This window comes from Antechinus flavipes, chromosome 4 (assembly GCF_016432865.1).
Source record: "Antechinus flavipes isolate AdamAnt ecotype Samford, QLD, Australia chromosome 4, AdamAnt_v2, whole genome shotgun sequence".
Lineage (NCBI taxonomy): Eukaryota > Metazoa > Chordata > Mammalia > Dasyuromorphia > Dasyuridae > Antechinus > Antechinus flavipes.
In genome coordinates this window covers 81,729,163-81,748,535 of record NC_067401.1, presented here as the reverse complement: position 1 = coordinate 81,748,535, position 19,373 = coordinate 81,729,163, and the positions used below count along the sequence as shown (strand labels likewise).

Sequence of the window (19,373 nt, the reverse complement as noted above, 5' to 3'; positions counted from 1 at the left end):
GATAGTTGGTTGCCCACATTTTAAGAATGCTTAAGAGTTTGAATGCCAAATGTATGCTTGCCAAAAAGACTATTTTATTAAGAATTCACACAGGGCAAACACTCACATTGTGGTCAAAAATAGCAATGCAAGGATGCTATAAAAGTCTCTCTTAAGAACTTTGGAATCAACTGTGTGACATGGGAAGCACTGGCATGGGACCTCCCAGCATGGCATACCCTCATCAGAAAAGTTACTGTCCTCTATGAACAAAGCAGAATTGAAGTAGCTCAAAAGAAGTGCAAGATGTGCAAATATAGAGAATGCACAGCAAATGTTCATGTGAACTATTTGTGCCCAGCCTGTATGTTGAGTATTCTGAGGTCATATTGGTCTATCCAGTCACAGTGGGACAACTGTATGTAACTTGACTCTTAACATAGTAATATCATTTTGGTCCTTTTTAAGAACAAATACACAAACAAACAAACAACTCCCAAAATAGTCTAATTTTTTTCTCCTAATCAGAGAATTTTGATTTAGAGCTCTATTTTCTTTAAGTAGATCTAAAAATAATGAATATGTGAAGCTGTTTTTGGGCACTGTGCAAAATTGTTGTTGTTCAGCCTTACATTCATATTTTTCTATTTTTGTGGCAAGAACACATTGTCTTTTAATTCACAGAAGGGAAAATAAATGAAATATTATTTTTTCCTTGAACAGACTGATACTTTTAAAGTTTTAATCAATTTCTGATAAATTTATATATTTACTTTAAACCTGTGTAAAAATATTTAAATAGTTGAAAGAGATTAATTTGGTTTTTAACAAGTTTTTTAACTTATTAATAAGATGTATTATAATGTGCTTAACTTGACATAAAGGACAAAAATGAAAGCTCTTTGATGTGATGTTAAGCAAGAAACAATATATCTAAAATTATATTATTCATATAATTATCATTTTTCATGTTAGCTTAAAAGCATGACATAAGCATGTCTTACATAGCCTTATATACTTTCAAATGATTTTTTTCAATAAAAGTTATAAAAGCTCATCTCAAGCTTTAAAAGGCCCAGATGTAGATTAGAAAGCAGTGTGTCATTGTAGAAAGGGCATGAAGCTGAAAGCCAGGAAAAAAGGAAGTGCTAGTTCTGCCTTGATACCCTCTTTCCCTCTCCCAGCTTTCTTATTTGAACAAGGTGGTGTGAAAGCTGCCTTTAGTGCCTTTGTATAAAGAGAGATATCTACAGGGGATGACAAAGGAGTAGAGGCAGTTGGTGGCACAGGCTCTAGTCAGAAAGACCTGGGTTCACATCTCACTTCAGACACTTGCCAAAGTTGCATGACCTGAGGCAAGTCACTCAACTCGTTTGCCTTAGTTTCCTCATCTGTAAAATAAGCTTAATAGCACCACAGAATTGTTATGAGGATCTAATTATCTGATTCTCTATTTTAAAACATCAAAAAGTGCTTAGTATAGTGCCTGGCATATAATTAACACTATATAAATATTTATACTCTACTCCTATTCCCCTAGCCTTTCTGAAATTGTCATATGCTCCAAGATTAAAGTTTCTCTGGTAAGAAGAGAAAAGCTACACCTCTCTTATTTTTTGTTCTGCTTTTATTGGTAGATGGGTTATACACTAAAGAAGAAGAGGATAGAATTTGCTTATAACCCAAATTTCAAAACTTTAAATATTCCTTTTTATTTCTTTGTTGTTTTGTGAAATCTAAGAATTGTACTGGAATAAAAATGAAAGTTTCTATTTTATTTCTCCAAATAATCATTCCCAGCTTTTTCACCTAAACTGCATATAGGTGAAACTATTTGTTGGCTGGAAAAGACTGTCATATTATATAAAATAAAAAAAAAACTTCCTAACAGTTTATTCTTTATCCTTTCCAAAATAAAAGTTGTTTATCAACATATTTCCTTAATTTGGAAAGAATGGAGGGCTAATTCAGTTGCAAAATCTATCCTGACTTCCACACATAGACAAAGTAATAAAGACAGAAGGAACTTTTGAGCTACCCCATTTCTAGTTTTTTTTTTTTTTTTAAATGATATAGTGCCATTTTTCTCTAATTTTAACAGGAATACAAGTTTCATCTCCTTTATATCCATTATTGCCTTCTTCTAAAGGGAAGGACAGATTTGAGAAGTGTGTTATTTGACTTTGGTACTATAAAATGAGTGTAGTCAGTTTATCATACAGATGAAAAATTTGAAACTCCTTTTTAATTTTGTCCCTCAAGCTAAGGTTTACAATTATTTTAAGCTTCTAGTGTATTTTTTTTTGGTCAAAAAATTATAAGTGCAAAAAAAGTGTATAAGATAGATTTTCAAAATCAGTTTTGAAGAAAGAATAGAAAAGTAAAGTAGTGAAATAGAATACTGAAAGTGTCACCTGGAGAGGCTTGAGTATTAATCCTAGTTCTGATACTCATTAGCCAAATAATGCTGGCTAAGTCATTCAGTGTTAGGAACTTAAGGTCTCTTGCTAAAATGGGAATGATAACATGCACTTCTTATTACATAGCATTTTGAGAAGGAAAAACTTGAGAAATTAGAGAACATCACTGAAATATAAGCTATAAATACTACTAACAAACTGTAATTTTAACCTGTAAAAAGCACATCCATTATGATTGTCAGATTTGTCTATAAAATACTTGAATTTTCTTAATGTGCTTTCTTTTCCAAGACTGTAATAATGAAGAATTCATAAACATTGCTGTTTTCTTAAGCAATTTTCCTGGTATGCTATAAATTATATGTGACCCAGTTTCTAGGATATTGTAGGGATAGGGACTATATTTGTGATTACATTGCTTTAAAAAATTTCTTGTCACCAATGAAGAGCAGCATTTTTTTTTTTTTTTGCAGAATTGCTTACAACACTAAGATGAGCATGCTAAGGAGATAAACACATTCTATTTGTATGTAAGATGATGATGTAAAAAACATGCATTTACCTTATTACAAAAATAACTGTCAACATATGCTTTTTATCTATTTGTTTTGTAGCCAAAGGCCCACCAGTTTGTAGTAAAATCCTTTAATACTCCTACCAAATGTAATCAGTGCACATCTCTGATGGTTGGTTTGATAAGACAAGGCTGTGCTTGTGAAGGTAAGAATGGAGAGGGGATGAAAATGGAAATTTATGTTTATAGCTGAGAGTATTATTCAAGCAACCTTATTCTGTTAAATCTTGAAGGTATTGATCTTTGTTAAAATCATTTATTTCATTTTTCTATTGCAATTCAGACATTTTGGAAACAATCAGTAATTTGCTGAATGAACTTCTGTTTTAATCTATTTCCATTATTTAGGAAAAATAGAAAGGTAATTCTTAATAACTAAGAATTCTCTAAGAGTTTCATTTCCTATTTCTTAACACTTATTGGAAAGAATTCATAATTCAGAAGCCACATACCTTTATGACATACAAAAATGAAAGATTTTCTTTAATCATTTTAATATTCATTTTGAGTTTAACTTCAGCTAGGGCATAAAAGGACATACCACAATTCATATTCAGATGGACTAAGTATTTTCCATCAATAACAGTTTTTTTATTTTCAGAATACATGCAAAACACTGTGTTCCAAATTTTTCTCCCTCCTTCCCCTAGACAGCAAGCAATGCAATATATGTTAAACATGTGCAGTTCTTCTCTACATATTACTACATTTATCATGTTACATAAGAAAAATCAGATTAAAAAGGGAAAAAAGCAAGCAAACAACAAAAAGGGTGAAAATAATATGTTGTGTCCACATTCAGTCTCTGTCTGGATACAGATGGCTTTCTCCATCACATCTATTGGATTGGCTTGATTCACTTTGTTGAAAACGAGCCAAGTCCTTCACAGTTGATCGTCACATAATCTTTTAGTTGTCATGTACAATGTTCTCTTGTTTCTACTTACTTCACTTAGTATCAGTTCATGTAAGTCTCTCCAGGCCTTTCTGAAATAATTCTATTTGTCTTATAGAACAATAATATTCCATAACATTCATATCTCATTCAGCCATTCTTCATCTGATAGGCATCCATTCAGTTTCCAGTTTCTTGCCACTACAAGAAGGGCTGCCACAAACATTTTTGCACATGGGCTCCTTTTCTCTCCTTTAAGATCTCTTTGGGACACAGGCCCAGCAGAGACACTACTGTATTAAAGGGTATGCACAATCTCATGGCCCTCTCCAGAATGGTGGGATCAGTTCACACCACTACAACACTATATTAATTGGATTAAATATTTTTCATTGCTTTTCATGGTCTGGTGACATTAGATAAAATTTATTTGCCTTAGGATCAATTTTTTTCTCTTAGGAATATCTCCAAAGTTATAATAAAATTCAGAAAACAAATTATTCATTTTATAATATTATCAGGTATATTTCAGATAACTCTTTACAAAAACCTCTTTCTTTAAATGTTGCCTACACAATGGGAAGGGAATATGAAAAGGCAGGGAGGGTAATAGAAGAGAGCATATATTTGGGGGGAAGGGGTGATCAGAAGCAAAACACTTTTGAGGAAGGAGAGGGTGAGAGGAGAGAGAATAGAATACATAAGGGAAATACAGTTAGCAAGAGTAATTGTAAAAAAGAATTTTGAAGCATGTTTCTCTAATGAAGGCCTCATTTCTTAAATATATAGGGAACTGAGTCATATGTATTTTTTTTTAAAAAGCCATTCCCCAGGTGAAAAATTATCAAAACATATGATCTATGCCCAGAGGCTAAAAAAATCATGCATACCCTTTGAAAATTACGTATCTAATTAAAGTGATTAACAAGTATGTTATTTTTAATAAGTTAAAATATAAAATTACCCCTTGTCATGTAAATCTCAGATTTATATAATCTATTCATGCTTGATACACTTAGGGAAAAAAAACACTGTTCCTTTATAGGGATATAAAATGTCATTGTCATAGAGATGTGTATGTCAAGAGTGAATCACTTTAACAATACCATTACTAGGCATGTATCCTAAAAGAGATATTTTTTAAAAAAGGGAAAGAATCTATGTGTACAAAAATATTTGTAACAGCTCTTTTCTCAGGGCAAAGAGTTGGAAATTGAATGGCTGCCCATCAATTGATGAATGGCTGAATAAGTGTGATACTATTGTTATATATTGTTATATAAGAAATGATGAACAGGATGGTCTCAAAAAAAATCTGGAAAATCCTCCATAAGCTCATGAAAAGTGATTGTGCCTGAATATAGATGGAAGCATGACTTTTTTTACTTTATTTTTCTCAAAGGTTCTTTTTTTTGAGGGGAAAGAGATCTATGTTTTCTCAACATAACTTTTATGGAATGTTTTGCATAATTTCACATGTGTCTTCTCAATTGAGGTGAGGAAGGGAGAAAATCTGGATGTCAGAGTTTTAAAACAAATGAAAAAAATGTTTTACATGACTCTGAGAAAACTAAAATATTTTTAAAAAAATAAATGTTGCTTGCATACTGTGGCGATGTTGACACATCATAACAGCTGCTATAATTGTTAACAACTAATATTTTTAACTTCTAATTCAGATGAATTGTAACCTAAGCTTTTACTTTTGGCATTCAATTAGCAAATAATTATTAAGCACCTACTATGTACTCAGTCTGTTACAACTTTATATATTGTAGATTACTAAAAAAGAATGCCGACAGGCTAGAATTGTCTATTAAGTGCAGTATGGTAGCATCATACCTTTATACTATTTTTGAGCTCATGAGTTCTAAGTTACATTTAGCTATGCTAACTGAATAGTAGTTATTATGTTTATTCTTCATATTTAGTGCATAGTGAGACACAAGATAATTCTTTGTGTATCTCCTTTCTTATCTTCTAAACTAATTTTTTAGAGAACATTGCTTCAGGAACTCATTTATAGGTAAAGTAAATTATTGAAGATGACAAAACTGCTTCACTGATTTTAATGGTAATTTGTTCTTGGCATATACATTTCTATAACAGTAGCATTTTATATCTCTGTGAAGGAATAGATTTCTTTCCCCTTAAATGTATCAAGCATGAATAAGTCATGTAAGTAGGAGATTTACATGACACTGGGTAGGTATTTTATATTCTAACTTATTAAAATATATGAATGTTAATCACTTTAATCAAATCTGTAGTAATTGCATTAGGAATGTATGATAATCATAACAATAATAGTATTAGGAATATTATCACCAATTCTAATAACTTGCATTGAAATTTTACTAATAAATATATGATTTTCTGGAAATCATAAATTAGTCAATCACTAAAAATGATCAAAGTAAAAACAGATATGGGAATGTACTTAGGATAGTGTCTTACATATACTAGGAATGTAATAAATACTTGCTGGTTCAATTAATAAGGGTATTATCACAAAAATATCACATTTCATTTTTTCTTTTAATAAGTATGTGGATTCTCATGTCATGTTACCTGTGCGGACAAAGCTCCAGCATTTTGCCCAATTCCTCCTGAACAAACAAAAGCCCCTCTAGGAATAGATCCGCAAAAAGGAGTTGGAACAGCATATGAAGGCCATGTAAGGGTAAGTGTTAATTGGTTTAGGGAAAGGAAAACATTAACAAAAAAGTTAAAATTAAAATCAAATTCTACCACCTTTTATTCAAAATATTTTTCCTAGATATCAAGTGGCAAAATTGACAATTGAGTTTCTAGGTTTACCTTCCAGAACAGACATATGAAGGGGGAAATTAATAGTGTTGATTACCTGATACTGATTATTGTAATGTCTGGGCTAGCTTTCTCGAGGGCCTTGGGACCAGCCTTGGCCTCCACAGAATTATCACCATGAGAATAGTCAGGAATAAAGTCTAAAGTCTCTATTGTCTCCTTTAGTCTCCCAGTCTGCGCCAGCAGTCTCAGTCAGTCAGCCAGTCAGCAGTCTGCATAGCTCAGTCTCTGACTTCGGTCTGACTCTGACTTCTAAAATACTCTATTACAATTACATCAGTTCATCATACTGATTATAAGTCAATCATTGTATCATTAGGGAACCAGTGTCTCATCAATTCCACTGAGTTAATATTTTATTGTAAGATTACGTCAATCATACTGAGTCTTAAGTATACCTTTTCAGAGTTCCTGCCCTCTACAGATTATAAGTTTTATTGAATATTTTAGTAACTTTTTTTTTCATGTTTTATTCTTTCCATTTGTTTGTTACTAATTTGGAAAAAGTCAAAACTGTAACAATATATTCACCTGTGGCAGTCAACATGGGGGGAACTCACCTCAATGTTCCTTTGGGGAGAAATTATATCCCAGGCAGGGATTAGTACATTGGCCTCTGGTAGGAGGAAATGGACCATGAAGATATCTCAAAATTTCTACTCTAGAAAAAGTTGGACCCTTGGAAAAAGGATGCTGCTGCTATAGAGTGTGGAGCTGGGCTTGGGAGACCAGAAGGCCAGTGGTGGGGTAGGAGGAGAAGGAAGCCTGCGTGCTTAGAAAGCACAGAGCTGGGCAGGAGAATCATCCTCTGGGAGATCTCTTGGAGCTCTCTGGACCTGTCTCAGTAACAGCTCTGGTGAAAAGGGACGTGGAAGTTCTATTAGCTTTGTATTTTATGAACTTCATGACTCTATGTTTGATATTTTTTCTTCCTTTTTTCAACCACCATTAAAGGTTCCCAAACCAGCTGGAGTGAAGAAAGGCTGGCAGAGAGCATTGGCTGTGGTTTGTGACTTCAAACTCTTTCTGTATGATATAGCTGAAGGAAAAGCCTCCCAGCCTAGTGTGGTAGTCAATCAAGTGATTGATATGAGGTAAGTTTAGAAGGTGAAAATGTTTTTCATCACAATAAAATAGAAATGCAACGTACGACTTAATAAGATTCAGTCATTGCTTTCTTCTTTGTATATATTTATAGTTATAAAATTTTGCCTAAGCTCTGCTTTGGTTGCAACTTGTAAATTTTTTGAATCCTGATTCATTCTAAACCTTTTCTTAATACAGTATGATATTAAGTCAGGGAATCTGAGTTCAAGCCTTCCTCTGACATTATTACTATCTGTGTGACCTTGGATACTTAGAATTTTTGGGTCTCTATTCCTTAATCTGTACTAAAAGGAATTGCAATGGATGAAACTACAAGGTACTTTCTAGCTCTAAATCTACGATATTATGATCTTATATAATTATTTGTTGTTTCTATGATTTGTTCATTGACTTATTCATTCTTTAGTTTCCACATAAGTTTGAAAACATTTCAGATGAAAGGGGTACTTTGAAGTCCCCAACAATTAATTTTTTTTGCCTGTTGCTACTTATATTAGCAGTAGAAAAAAGGGAAAGAAAATGAAAATAGGATTTGTAAAGAAAAAGTATTTCTTTAAAGTGAAAACTAAGTATCATATGCAAACCTTAGATGTACTCTAAAGTTTAACCAGTAAAACCAGAAGTGAAATGTGAATGATATGTCTCACTCTTGTGTCAAATCTTTTTGGTGTAAAATACTTAAGGGAAATTTTTATAATAATGGAAAAGGTTTTTTTTTTTTTAATTTAAAGGATGATGAAGAAAAGTTAAACAATTAAAACTTTTCACTTTAGAGGATTCTCAGGTCAGGCCTATCCTAGACAGCAACTTATATTCTGAAATCTGAATCTTCAAGGCTAATAGTTATTTCTAGTTTGGGATAATATTGTAGTACTTGGAAAATATTTTGGCTGTTGTCTAACAGTTTAATTGGGAGAAAACCAAATTGTTTTAAAATGCATTTGAATGTTCTTTTCGTTACAAAATTCAGTTTTGAGAGCTGTACTTATCTGGATGCTCACATTAATAGAAATAATTATTAAAACTTAAAAAAAATAATGAGAAGAAATAGCAATTCACTTTAGTTGTTTTCTTTTTCAGGGATGAAGAGTTTTCTGTGAGTTCAGTTCTAGCTTCTGATGTTATTCATGCAAGCCGAAAGGATATCCCCTGTATCTTTAGGGTGAGTTTATATACTAGAATTTGGTCACTGAAATCTAAGTTTTTCACCTCAATATGGATTGTGTCTCTATATCTAGATTGTAAGCTTCCAAAGAACAGAGGTAACTATGGTCATGGATATGAAAGAAGGATGAGATTTCAAACAGAGTGATGGTTGGACTAGAAAAGAGAAAACAAAAATTATTAATAAAGAATTTTTAGCCATAATAAGTACAGACATAGTAAAAGAGCTCCAGCTATATTTGATTCGTTTAAACAGCCGTTTCTATACATAATTATGTGCCAGTGGGTTCAAAGTCCTGGCAGATGTAATTTCTGAACTAGCATCCACGATCTTGAAAAGTCATAAGAATGATAAAGAGCTATTCTATGATTGGAAAATAGCAAACATCTTCCTGGAAAGGAAGAAAATATACTCTGAAAACTATAGATTAGTGAGCTTATGTTAATTCTTACCAGAATTTTAAAATTTAGTGTTCTTTAACTCTGGTTCAAAAATACCATTATACATGTTTCAGTAAGTCACAAATATCTATTAAATGCTTTTTCTTTGTCTATCACTGAATACAATAACTGATTCAGATGTAATTAACAAGCCAAAAAGAAATATATACCCTTTCCTGAAAAAGTTTAGATTCTAATGTAGGAAGTCAGTACATAAAAGGGAACATAGAAATACCATGTGGAGTTGTGGTAGTAAAGTCCAGACAGTAAGAAGTAGAGCTTGGAGGAGAATGAAGGGGTCACCTGGGCCTTTGCTCAAAATAGAATATTTCAGGAAGAACTCACCAATGAAAGTTGTAAGAGATGGGAAGGGAAAATAAATTATTCCAAGGAAAGAAGCTACAGAGGTGTTTGATTAGATTGTAACATGTCTGAAAAAAATTTCAGAAGTTTTAATGGACCATAAGATCAATATGGTTTAGTGGTGTGATACAATAACTAAAATATATTCAATCTTGGGTTTAAGGCAGGCATGGAGTCTAGGACTAGGAAGTTGATAGTTTTGCCCTTGTCAAACCAAGTTTAGAATATAGGGATATACTTTAGGGAGTATATTAATAAGTTAGAATGCATCCTTAGCAAAGTAACTAGAATGATGTGAAGGTTGCCAGATTATATCTTCTAATAATCACATGTTGGAATTAATCAATATTTATAAAGCACATTTTATATATCAGAGATTACAAAAAGAGACCAAAAAGAAAAGGGAAAAAAAACTAGTCTTAGTCCCCTAGAATCTTTCCATCTAATGCGGGAGATGACATGCAAACAAATATATATAAAACAAGTTGTATATAGATAAACAAGAAGTAATTAACATAAAAAAGGCTTCCAGTAAAAGAAGGCATTTTAGTTGGAACTAAAAAGAATCTAAAGATATCTTTAGTCCAAGCAAGAGGAGGGAGAGGATGGGAGGTATGGAAGACAGTCTGAGAAAAATACCCAGTGTAGAGTGTGAGTGTGTCTTGTTCCTGGTGTCACTGAATTGACAAGTGTATGAAAAAGGGAATAAAGTATAAGAAGATTGGAAAGATTGAAGGAAACTAGGTTATAAAGAGTTTTGAATGCCAAACAGAGCATTGTGGAACATGTGCAACAGAACATCCAAGAGGCAATAGGGAGCCACTTAAGTTTATTAAGGGGGGGAGGGTGAATGAAAAAAAAAAGTGAACATTAATAAGTATGTGAAGAGCATAGCATTCATTTATTTAGCATTTATGCTGTGATCAGCATAATGTTAAACACTAGGGATATAGGGAAAGTTCAAAACAGGATCCTCAGGGAGTTCACATTTTAGTGAGGAATATATACGTATAATTTTATAAGCACAGGTCCTATACATTACAAATGGGTGGTAAATTCTAGGAAAAAGAAGGATGCAGGGAGAGTATAGGAGAAGGAGATAACAAAGGCCTACTGCCAAATGTGGGAAATAAGTCACATCTGAAATCAAGCCAGGGAAGCCGGGAGAGAAAGGACGCTCCATGCTGCAGGACAGTGAATTTTTCATCTGGACCCATGCAAAGTGACCTAACTTTGTATAACAGCCAGACAATATATATTTCTGAACATTTCTGGTATATCTTTTTGACAAACTACCTTACATATAGTGTATTATTTAGTAAAAGTATCCAAATATGTTGATGACAGGAGAAAGCGATTTAATTCTAGCATTTTTCCAAATATTTCATCTTTGCTTTTGGCATGGATTCTCATGCTAATAATAAGTCATTCTGTTAATAAGAAACAACTGTGTTGATGATGTCAATTAAAAAAATCTTTTTAAAGGCTATCATTTGTGCTCTTTTTTACTATGTCAGAAAACTAAGTTAGAGTAAAAATACTTGTTTCCTAATATATTGACAATACATAAATGTTTTTTTAGGTAACAGCCTCTCAGCTTTCAGCATCAAGTAACAAATGTTCAGTCCTGATGTTAGCAGATAGTGAGAACGAAAAGAGCAAATGGGTGTGCTTACTGAATGAACTTCACAGGATTTTAAAGAAGAATAAACTTAAAGACCGCTCAGTCTACATCCCTAAAGAGGCCTATGACAGCACTCTCCCCCTTATTAAAACAACCCAAGCAGCAGCCATCATAGGTAGGAAATATCTGATCAAAATTAAATTCTTTTTTTATCAATAAAAATACTTTACTTTTCAAGACTTGGAAGGCTGTACAAGAGTATCATGGACAGTGATGATGTTGGTCTTTTTCTGTAGTTTCCATTTTTAATCATGTGTATCTCTCATATCCCTACCTCATACGTAGGCTGTTTGGTTACTTTGCTTAAATGAGGTCTGAAAAATTCAATGAAACCACAAACACTTACATGACTCCTGGTAAATCACTTAACTTCTTTTAGCCTATTTCCTTATCTATAAAATGGAATAAAATATAGCATTTAACTTATAGGCTTGTTGGGAGGATCAAATGAAACTATATATGAAGTGCTTATCTTAAAATCTTAATCTTAAAAGACTATATGAATGCTAATTATTATTATCATCCATCCAATTGATATCAACTAGATAAAATTGTTTGTAAGTTTCTCTGTAGAATTTTATCAAAATTTTCCTCTTGTGTTTCCATCATGACAAAAAATGAAACCGAACTTAGATCTCTTTTTCTTCTTTTTCTGCTTATACATTTTATTATGGCTCACATATCATTATTTTAGTTCCTAATTGTTTGAAAGAGTATTAATAAGGATTGTTTAGCAATGATCAAGCTTTTGATCTCTCAGTCATTGTCTTTTGAGGCAGGCAATACCATTTTTTTCTTGAAAGTAAAATGAATTGTGTAAATTAATTATCATCACTAATTTCTTTTTTGTTTTATTGACTATATCTGCAATTCTTGTTAATCTTTATTTAAATTGATTTCTGGTGACTTGCTACTTGTATTAGAACACTTATCTAATTTACCCTGTTGCTAAGTAAAAATTATTGACCTTTTTATTTATGTGTCATAGATCATGAAAGGATAGCTCTGGGAAATGAAGAAGGGTTATTTGTTGTGCATGTCACAAAAGATGGTAAGGAAAATTTCATTATTTTGGAATAACTTTAAGCTATGTATCAGGAAAAAAGAGGATTTTGTCTTTTGTTTATTTTATAACTGTAATTTTAGAACAGTTTTGATATGTTTACAATTTTAAATGTTCCTATTTTCAACATTCCATAATCCCTTTGGGGTCTAAAACTGCAGTTCTTTTTTTCTTATTTTATCATCAAGAATAATCAGAATTAAATGGCAATCTTAAAGGAGATGCAAAGCTGGGAATATAATTTTGCTTGAATTTTTTATCATTGTATTCTATAAGTAACAATCTTAAAAATATTATTTCAGATAAATTAGAAAATGTTTATATATAATTACAATGAAATGTAATGTGTTTTGACCTAGGACCACTATATAGTATTGTTTGTTTTAAGTAATTTATTCTGACTTTGTTTAGAGATTATACGTGTTGGTGACAATAAGAAGGTACATCAGATTGAACTCATCCCAAATGAACAACTCATTGCTGTGATCTCAGGACGAAACCGCCATGTGAGACTTTTCCCCATGTCAGCTTTGGATGGACGAGAAACTGAATTTTTTAAGTTGGCAGAGACAAAAGGTTGCCAAACGATAGCTTCTGGACAGGTGCGCCATGGAGCTCTTACGTGCCTGTGTGTGGCTATGAAAAGGCAGGTCCTCTGTTATGAATTAAATCAAAGTAAGACTCGTCACAAAAAGATGAAAGAAATCCAAGTCCTGGGCAATGTACAATGGATGTCAGTCTTCAGTGAACGACTCTGTGTGGGATTCCAATCAGGATTCCTCAGATATCCCTTGCCTGGAGAAGGGAATCCACACAGTTTGCTCCATCCAGATGACCATACACTGTCATTTATTGCACAACAGCCAACTGATGCAATATGTGCAGTCGAGATTTCCAATAAAGAGTATCTGCTGTGTTTTAGCAGCGTTGGAATATATATTGACTGCCAGGGCAGAAGATCGAGACAGCAAGAACTGATGTGGCCTGCAGTACCTTCCTCTTGCTGTAAGAGTTGCTTACCTGTACTTACCTTACCTTTATTTCTTTTTTAACTGACTTATTCTACCAAAATTGATAAGAAGTTTTAGGGTTTTTTTTTTTTTTTTAATTATTGTAAAAATTTTTCTAAAATATTTACCACGCTTCTTTAGGAAACATTAATAGTAAGTGTAATAAAATTAACTGTAGATCAGTAGAATTAATATTTAACACCATAATGATATGTTAAAGACCTAAAATTAATATCTATATGTTGTATTAGGATAATTACCTTGAACTCATTATGAATCCTTTTTATAGTTAGATATCATTTGTTGTTCAATCATTTCAGTTGTGTCTGATTCTCCATGACTGCACTTGGGATTTTCTTGGCAAAAATGTTGGCATGGTATTTTATACACTTTATAGATGAAGTATAGTATTTTACATTTTACAGGTGAGGAAACTGAGTCAAAGAAATTTAAATGACTTGCCTAGGGTCACAAAACTATTATTAAGTTTCTGAAGCTAAATTTAAACTCAGGAAAATGTGTCTTCCTACCTCCAGGCCCAGTATTCTATCCTGTGTGTCACCTAGATGTCAGTATAATCACCCAAAAATATAGTTCATGAAATCTCGTTAAATATAATAGAAAATTAACAAATTAAGTAACTAATTTACTATTAACATCAACAAACATTAAATACTTACTGCATATAGAGCAGTAGGAGGGATGCATAATTATATAACATTGGTCCCTGTCTTCAAAGAGGTTAGATTTTTAAAAAGTATAATATGTGTTTGCTGAATACTGAATGAAATAATTAACAAATAGCTTATTCTCATATCTTGTAAAATTAATTATATATTATGTACTTTAAATGTATAATATAGCTAATATTTAATAAATCGTGCAATTCATTAAACTTTATTAATCTTCAATTCTAAATGCTCTATTGCTCCTTATTCTCCTCAGGTTATAATGCGCCATACCTCTCAGTGTACAGTGAAAATGCAGTTGATATATTTGATGTCAATTCCATGGAATGGATTCAGACAATCCCTCTTAAGAAGGTAATTCTAGAAATGTAAATAAGTGTAGGTAAAAAACAAAGTACTACACTCTTAAAGATATGTGCTTCATAAATTATTGATGGAAAATTGAAATGTAGGGAATTCACTTTAGGAAAAGGTTAGAGTTGAAAGATGCAAAAAATCATTGATAATTTGGAGTCTTCTTTGCAAGTTTAGGAAAATTTAGTACAAAAGAAATAAAAGAGAAATTTTACTATCGGTATATCAATACATATCATATACTCTGTTATATTTGGTTTCATAATATAAATATGACTATGGCTGCTTAAAAACTGTATTATACTATCTCTAAGATAAATATAACTCTCCTTCCTCCATTCTTAGTTTTAAAAAAAAAAGGATCTAGAGCTAATATAACTTTGAATTATGACTGGTTTCTATGTATTGATATAACATCTTTATAAAGAGCTCAACAATTATAAAATTTGTGACTAAAACAATGGATAAGCTTCTCACAATTGAAAAAGTTAGGATTTTACAAGTTCAGATTTTTTAAGAAAGCAAAACTTTTGTCATCTTACATCATAATTTTGGCAAATAGAAAATTGCCAGCTAAGAAAAACCAGTTGATGAGTGAATAGAAGCACCTTCATCAAGATATGTTTGTATACTATGCTATCCAGGAAACAATAAAAACATTGGCCTTTATCTTACTTGAATACTTTTTAGACATTATAAACTTGCTCAAAAGATATATTATTGTTTTGTCAGCATAATAGCTGTCACAAATGGCTCCTAAAAAGCAAATAAAATACTACATTTAAAGGAAATTAGCACTTTTGAATAAGACACATTTTAAATGGGATTCTTTTTAAATTTTTGTAAGCTAGTATTTCAAGGTATTTATTTTATGCCTTCAGAGTCAGAATTAATAATATCATTCTATATTTCTCTTAAGTTATATTTGAGACAGCAATGTTTATAAGTAAGAAGGATGAAGAGAAGTTCTTAATGAAATATTCATTAATTAATGCTTTCACAATTTGATGTTGCATTAATTTGTTGAAATAATCATGTTCTTCTTTTGTTATTTTAGGTGCGACCCTTGAATACAGAAGGATCATTAAACCTTTTAGGGTTGGAGACAATTAGATTAATATATTTCAAAAATAAGATGGCAGGTAAGGGGAAAATATACTCTTAATTAGAATACCTGTGGAAAAATAATCTCTCTTTGTAATTTTGACTTTTGTGATTGGATACTATGCCATACCAAAATCAACTGAAAACCATGAGATAAAAAAATAGCCTGAAGAAAATGTTATCAGTGGTAGGGAGAGAAAAAAATAGATAATAGCTTTCTTCAAGTTTTTGAAGGACTACAGTCCAAGAAAGGTATTAGATTTATTTACTTGGCCCCAAAATGAGAACTGGGAGCAAAATATGAAAGTTACTGAGAGACAGATTCAGCCCAAGCTCCTTGAAAGCTGGGAGATTTTCATTTTTTGTCTTTCTTTCTCCACTATTTAGCACAGTAATTGACACACTAACTAAATATCCACTTATTGAACATCTTCAAGAAGAGGCTTGGGATGATGAACAAAAATTTTTGGTTAGGAACCAGGGCAAACTAAAGGGTCTTTGGTTTTCCATGATTCTATGGGGATATTGTAATAGTTTTGTTTATTTTGGCAAACTAAAGGGTCTTTGGTTTTCCATGATTCTGTGGGGATACTGTAATAGTTTTGTTTATTTTGTTTTTAATGGCCAGAACTTAATGGACTTTCCAAAGGGTCTACTTTATTACTTATTCTTTGTCATATTGTATATGACATGATTCTGTCATAAAAGCCCTCTGATTCCTAAATTCCCATAAATATGTAAATACAAACATATTAAATCATCTATGTAGAGCCAGAAGATTATGTTGAATGGAAATTTATGATTTGATATGATAAACTAATCCTAGGAATTCATTTCAAATCACAGATTTATTTCTGGAAAATATAGTAAAATTAATATAATCCTCTATTCTGAAAATGAAGAAGCTGAGGGTTGAAGAAACAATGTGGCTTACCCAGAGTTCCACAGATGGTATTTAAACTAGGAATGGAATCCACATGCCCTAAACAGACTCATTGCTTTTCCTATTATAATCATTGCCTTTCTGCTAAAACACCACATAGACGTGTGTAACCAGGGGACAATTGCTCATTCTCATCATCAGCAATTGAAAGCAACAAGGACTACTGAACAGAATATATAATTACCTTCTATTTAAAGAAAACACCAAAATGCAAGAAAACAAGTCATATTCAGTGGACAGTGTCGATACTAAACTACCAAAGTTAAATCATATAATCTTTATTCTCTTTAGAATTGGTAATCAAAATTGGGTAAAGAATTGTATTTTTAAATCAGCTATAAATCATGATATTAGATGGTTTTGCTGAACTGTTTTCAGTGAATGATTTGAGAGTTTGGCTATCTATTGGAAGTTGTTGGTTGTGTCAAAATATAGTATATCAGTACAAAATTACATTAATGTGCATGAAAATTATTCAAGCCTAAAGAAAAGCATATTGCCTAAATTATTGGTCATTTTATTTTTCACAACAGACTTAGGCCATTCAGACAGACATTCTAGTAGCTACTTTTATCATTTAAAAAAAAATGTTCAGGAAGACAATGCAAGCAATCCCAATGATTGCGTTATAAATTATTCATTTGTTGTTTCAAGTACAAATTTCCATAGAAACAGTGACCAGTGAGAAAAGTCATAGAAAAACCATTTTACCCATGAACACTAATTGTAATGATGTTAATAATACTATTTCTAGCATTGAGTTGAGTTGTTTTTTCAATCATGTTTGACTTTTTGTGACCTCTTTTGAGGGTTGTTGTTTGTTTGCTTGTTTCTGGCAAAGATATTTAAAGTTATTTTCCAGCTCATTTGATAGATGAGGAAACAGGCAAATAAGAGTTAAGTCATTTGCCTAAGGTCATATAACCAGTCTGAGGCTGAATGTGAACTCAGTTTTTCCTGACTTCAGACCTAGCAACCTGTCCACTGTGCCACTTAGCTATGATACAGATAAAATAGATTTAGGGAACTATCCCAAGCATACCTAGGAATGGTAGAGAAGTAAATCTGGCCAAGGAATTGATTGCCATTTTAAAGGAATTCATAAATTTAGAATCTGAAAGTCAGACATTTCATGACCACTTTTATCGAATGAAGCTGCTTCTATGTTCTAATCTAAAATCACAGTTATATGTCTTTATTTTTTTTGTCAGATATTGCTTATTTGTCATATTTGTCAGATATTGCTCTTTTTTATACCCACAACTTCTCTGACATCTAACCCTTCTTTTCTCACACAGCCACCATTTTAGTTCAGGGTTTCAATGCTTCTCATCTAAATTATAGCAGTTGTCTCCTTAAAAAGAAGGCTTGTAAGACCCAACCCAAGAAAAGTATCCCTTTTCATTAAAAGAGAAATAAATACCTTCTTTATATCCTATTTAAAGTAAGGAAGAGGAACTCCATTAATTCCTCAAGAGGAATGGTCCAGGGGGGTATGATCCAATGGGATAGTATCCTAGTTTCTCTACTTAGCTGGAATGTTAATCCAAACCATATTTTTAACTATTGTGGTTTTCTTCTTAGGGATTCTTATGTTACCTGAAATAATGCTTATTTCATTATTATCATATTATTGAATATTTATCATTATTATCATTATTAAAGAACATTAGTGGTGATGCCATTTTAGATATTTCTGTACAAGCTAGTAATGCATATTAATGTTATATTAAATATAAATTAAATAAATGTTATATTATTTCTAGCAGATTTGAGCCCAGTTTTTTCTTCAACAACACACAGGAATTTATAATCTAATCAAGGAATTTATAATCTTAATCCCTGTGCCTCATTTTTATTATATTAATTTCTTGGGGCCTTTCAAGACCCATATCCTTCATGAAGCCTCCACCTGCAATTCTAACCAACACTTAGGGTCCCTTTTTTGACCACCTCCTAGCATTTGTATCAGTTGTGGCAATTTGTTATAGTCAGCTGAGAACATAGTTGCATATTTCATTCTTTGTTTCATGTCTTGCCTTTCCAACAAGATTATAAGATCTTTGAAAAACAGATTATCTAGCTAATTGATCTAAATTGATAAAAATTACTATTTTATATCCTATTACTTTAAAGCAGAACTTTACTTTTATTAAAACTGATTTTGAAATGTACACTAACTACTCTATGTACATAGTATATACTTGGATAGGATGAGATTACATATGCATGAGTTGAAAATTACAAATTCTGCCACAAGCCAATATAATACTCTATTATTATTTAAATATTAGAGAATGGTTTCATTTTGAAAATCATTCATCTTTCTTAATATTTATTCTTTATAATATTTTGAAAGTTATATATAATTTGTTAGTAGCTGTTTTATATCATCTGAATATCATCATGAGGACATCTTGATTCCTCAGCATAACTTCTAGAAGTGGTTCAGCTCTGTCATGAATACATCACATTTCATAAATGTCATTATTCCTAGTTTGTTTGTTTGTTTTTTTGTTTTTAATGGTAGTTTTATTATAGCACAGCTTATGGCATAGAGCAGTGAAACTTGTACTGAAGTTTCTAAACTTGGAGTAAGGAAAACCTAGGTTTGAATCTCCTCTTTGATACTTATTGGCTGAGTCAACATAGGCAAATCACCTGACCTCTCTGAACCTCTGTTTTCTCATCTAAAAAATGAATATAATACATGGAGCACTCACTTGACAGGAATATAATAAAGCTCAAATGAGA

At 31.9% G+C, this 19,373-nt stretch overlaps 1 protein-coding gene across 13 annotated transcripts in view; it reads left to right on the top strand.

The window, feature by feature from the left end:
• Positions 1-19,373, top strand: part of CDC42BPA (CDC42 binding protein kinase alpha) — a 347,897-nt gene that overhangs the window by 284,745 nt on the left and 43,779 nt on the right. For all 13 annotated transcript variants that reach the window (XM_051993437.1, XM_051993436.1, XM_051993439.1 and 10 more), the window contains 9 exons: positions 3,014-3,119; positions 6,415-6,551; positions 7,652-7,791; positions 8,885-8,966; positions 11,355-11,571; positions 12,445-12,507; positions 12,931-13,524; positions 14,475-14,572; positions 15,630-15,714. In XM_051993437.1, the coding sequence (XP_051849397.1) occupies positions 3,014-3,119; positions 6,415-6,551; positions 7,652-7,791; positions 8,885-8,966; positions 11,355-11,571; positions 12,445-12,507; positions 12,931-13,524; positions 14,475-14,572; positions 15,630-15,714 (1,522 nt within the window). The remainder of the gene's footprint in view (positions 1-3,013; positions 3,120-6,414; positions 6,552-7,651; positions 7,792-8,884; positions 8,967-11,354; positions 11,572-12,444; positions 12,508-12,930; positions 13,525-14,474; positions 14,573-15,629; positions 15,715-19,373) is intronic.